The sequence below is a fragment of the Paramisgurnus dabryanus genome, chromosome 6 (genome assembly GCF_030506205.2).
Source record: "Paramisgurnus dabryanus chromosome 6, PD_genome_1.1, whole genome shotgun sequence".
Classification (NCBI taxonomy): domain Eukaryota; kingdom Metazoa; phylum Chordata; class Actinopteri; order Cypriniformes; family Cobitidae; genus Paramisgurnus; species Paramisgurnus dabryanus.
Window position 1 is genome coordinate 35,540,755 of NC_133342.1, and position 4,094 is coordinate 35,544,848.

The following is a 4,094-nucleotide window of genomic DNA, read 5'->3' on the forward strand; positions in this document are numbered from 1 at the left end:
GTCAGCAAACTGACGCAATGCTTCGTTCCCGTTATTTCAGGGAACCGGGGTTACGTGAGTAACCTAAGCGATATGTGTTTGATATATTGTGGAATACATTTTACATATATGTAAAATTAGATGGAAATATATGTACATATTTATTGTAAATGTATGCACAATATGTTTCCATATATGAGAACATGCACATACAATGTATGAACATATATGGGGATATATACAGTATATATACATGAAACATCTAAAATATATAAAAACTTAATATGCAACCTGCAATATACAAACATTTATAACACATATTAACACAAACTGATGGGTAATCTATCAAAAGCCACCTTTATTTTCTTTTAATCAGGCACAGATACTAAACCCAATTTGAGATACAGAGCTACATAGGCCTATTAAAACCACAAGAGGTTTTGCATATGGTCAGTCAAAGGAAATGTGATGGCCTTTACATTACATTACATAAATGTGTTGCATTGCATTTACATAAATTACATTTTAAAAGAGTGCCATTAAACAAAAAATATACAAAATATAAATTAAAGCCACTTAAATTACCAATGTCCAGGATCACAGGATGTGGTCTATGCATATATTGCAATATATTAAAGCATATAAAGACAAACTATTACGTGTAAAAAATATAGTGCCCTTTTTGTTCTTGATTGCAATATATTTTGTATCATATATACATGTATGGTTCATGCATATATTTCAATATATTGGAAAATATAAATATTAAATCCCATACATGGGAATATGTTGCCTAATATATTACATGATATTTTCCAATATACTGCAATATATTTTTGTTTCGTAAGGGACAGGTGTGCATCTTGAGACAAAACAAGAGCACTGATATATAAGATGTGTCAGTTCAAGGTGTTTTTAAATGAAGGCAGCTCATTTTAGTCTGGGACTAGGATAAGCCCTTTCCGGTAAACCTCCCCTTTATTTCTATTGTATTTCACACATAATAGGACGTGGCTCATTACAACTGGCATCATCCCAAAGTCCAGACTCCACTATGATCGTACCACAGTGTTGTGTTTTCTCATAATTATCAGGTTGACCAGAAGCCCAGTTGGTAAAAGTCAAGAGTTTACCATCAATGTCCACAAACTGTCCTTCTTTATCTCTGTCTGTGACTCCAATGAATGGCTTTTCACTTAAACCACTGGCTGTCACTACTTTCAGTAAAGCCTGATTTTCAACAGCATTTCTTGCTAAAGCAATTGTTCCACCAACTTCCTTGCAGATTTGAATGCCCTCATCAAATGTTTTTAAAATTCCATCATAAACAAAATATTTCTGCCCGACTTTTCTGAATGTACCAAAACTTGCAGCTTTCTCCATCATGGCAAACTTGGCAGTAAGATCATGAATCTGAGATTGTAGGGACGTGACGTCACCTCCAGGACTCCCTGAAAACAAAATCATTACATCAATTTACAAAGTTTCACTATGGGATGGTCAAGCAACTCTACATAAGTAACACATGCTTATTTCTATAATGGTACATTTTTTACTTAAGTTATGAATATAGAAACTAATTATAATAACTTAATATGATTTATAATATACCTTGTTGCCCTTTCATGCCAGGAAATCCAGGCATGCCAGGACTGCCAGGAAAGCCTATGACAGTAAGATAGTGGTAAAAAACTAAACCTCCTCCATCTCTCTTCATCGCAACAATCACCGTCCACATCCCTGTGCTTATACACTCTCACACTAACCTGGATCCCCCTTCGGGCCAGGAAAGCCAGGCCTACCAGTTGGACCAGGAATGCCAGAAAAGCCTATGACAGTAAGATAGTAGTAAAAAATTAAACCTCCTCCATCTCTCTTCATCACAACAATCACTGTCCACATCCCTGTGCTTATACACTCTCACACTAACCTTGATCCCCCTTATCTCCTTTAGGTCCAGTGGGAATCATGTCCACATTTGCAGAAAGCCCTGACAACAGAATTATTAAATTATTCTTATTGGCTGAAATTCAGACGGTATAATCAGATAATTCACTGTCAGGTGAAACACGTTTGTCCCCAGAGACATGAATTTAAGTTTGTTTGATGTCATGAATTGCTTGACAACAGCATCAAACCATTAGATTTACCACCTATAGGTAAAATTGTTGGTAAATGCAGTATTTTTTTTTACTTGACCCAAAAATCTGAACTGAAGAATCTCACTACACACAATAACCTAACATACAGTAACTTAATACCAGTTCACCTGAGTCTCCTTTGGATCCTTGTGGTCCAGGTGGTCCTGCATTGCCGGGTGGTCCCTGCACTCCTGAGTACAAAAAACAAATCATTCTCCAGCTCTCGGTGTTACACAATCTGTTACGCACCGACTCAATCTCATCAGGCATTTATTCACTCATTCACCTCGATCTCCCTTCTCTCCTTTAGGTCCACAGTTCTGAGATTCATCTCCATACAGTAGTTGTGGGCCGGACTGAAGCATCAGAAGGACACTGATGTACGGCATTACCAGAGACACCTGATAGTGAGAAAAACCTTAGAGACATTTTTAACCACAAGCACAATTGTTTATTTGAGCTAAGTTCAGTCATTTTGAACATTTATAAACCACCAGCTTCATTGAGTTCAAACATTTTTGTAAAAAAAGCTGAATTGTACCTTTACAAAAAACCCACATGACATTTACATCTTCAAAAACGCGTGTGGTTCTGGATCACTTTGGGTACATTTTTGTCAAATGACTTTAAATTAAACCCAACAAACTCTACACGTAAAATGCTATTTTAGGTTTCAAACAGAGATAGTGTGGTTTTTGCTGTGTTTAAGTTGTCAACTTTTCATAAGCAAAAACTTAAAATTGCAGGTAGAATTAACTTACAAAACCAATTTGTTTTGTCTTTATGTTGCAGGGTTTTTTTTACAGTAAAAACCCATGGGATTACATATGCAAAATTTGGTTTGTCTGTACATGTGAGTAATATGTTTTCCCACAAAAGATTTATTAAGTTTTGTGTGTGTTTTTTTTTTAAATATACATCCACACAAGCCAGCTTTATGCCTCATGACAATATTGAGAAAATAATCTTCAGATGTGTGACTTCTGGAAACATCTGTCTTATAAAAATTACATAACTTACATAAAGTATTTTCATAAACAACATTTTACAGTAAAGCTTGCTCAGTTATAAGCAAGTCTTCAGAGCCTTTAAAGACCACAACAAATTGTTTATGTCCGCACACATGACAAATAACTCAGTTCAACTCTACAGTACTCTACCACACTATAATATTCTTACAGTAAAATTTCTCAAATGAGCTTCTTTTCTACATTTTATCCATCAAAGTAAACCGATTTTACAGCTTTCAGAGTGTAGTTTTTTAAAGTGGATGTTATTCTTGTGCATAAAATAACATAATGTATTACAACATTTTGTCAACATCATGCGTTACAACATATTGATAGCAATTATTCTCATGTATTTTGAAAAAGCATTCAGTTACATACCATTTTACTGCAGGAGCAGTTGACTGTCAATGTAAGATCAGCGAAACTAAAACCACCCAACTGATCCAGACAGAGGAGGCTCTTCTTGCTTTAAATCTGAGGGGCTTGTAGTTTGCACAGTCAATGAGAGATGAGAGGAGGCCTAAAAGAGGAGAAGCGATGATCAAATCCTACAATACCTCATGAAGGAAGCAGAATTGACAGGCAGACTTAAATGAGAGCAGATAAGGAATGTGTGAAATTACTCTACTGTAGGAACCTGTAGGAAAATTGTAGTTTACATTTTAAGTAACAGTAGTTTACAGTAAAATGTAAATTAGAGTTTTTTCATTTCTTTCTTTAGAGTTTTTTTTAATCAGAACTTTTCTTCACTCTGCATGTGGAAAGACGCCGATACCTTGTAATATTGATACATTTAAAACACCTGTCAAAAACCAATGATGCATTGACTTCGTTTCATCCTACCTTCAATTGTTCTCTAACCACCTCCAAATTTTGAGCTAAAAGCTGAAATGATTTTATTTTTGTGAAGGTTGTTTGTTAGAGATCAGATTCAGAGCGATGATCAAAACTTAGACAGTGTTTT

The 4,094-nt window shown here is 35.2% G+C and overlaps 1 protein-coding gene across 2 annotated transcripts; it reads right to left on the reverse strand.

Moving 5' to 3' along the window:
• Positions 1 to 317: 317 nt before the first annotated feature.
• LOC135767440 (mannose-binding protein A-like) lies at positions 318 to 3,650 on the reverse strand. Of its 2 annotated transcripts, none has more exons than XM_065277155.1 (7): positions 3,509 to 3,650; positions 2,407 to 2,521; positions 2,249 to 2,308; positions 1,910 to 1,969; positions 1,746 to 1,808; positions 1,591 to 1,644; positions 318 to 1,430 (listed from the first exon to the last, which is right to left on the reverse strand). In XM_065277155.1, the coding sequence occupies exons 1-7, from the start codon at positions 3,509 to 3,511 to the stop codon at positions 964 to 966; spliced, it is 822 nt and encodes a 273-aa protein (XP_065133227.1). In that variant the 5' UTR covers positions 3,512 to 3,650; the 3' UTR covers positions 318 to 963. The 2 variants fall into 2 exon arrangements, with proteins under 2 accessions (XP_065133227.1, XP_065133226.1); XM_065277154.1 differs by having other exon boundaries at positions 2,249 to 2,311.
• Between the last annotated feature and the right edge of the window lie 444 nt (positions 3,651 to 4,094).

Bases quoted from the DNA above. Each gene is read 5' to 3' on its own strand.
- LOC135767440 (XM_065277154.1), bottom strand. The intron at 1,970-2,248 runs GTGAACTGGTAT...TTCTGTTGTCAG, and splicing joins AGGATCCAAAGGAGACTCAG to GGCTTTCTGCAAATGTGGAC. The intron at 1,809-1,909 runs GTTAGTGTGAGA...TTACTGTCATAG, and splicing joins AGGAGATAAGGGGGATCAAG to GCTTTTCTGGCATTCCTGGT.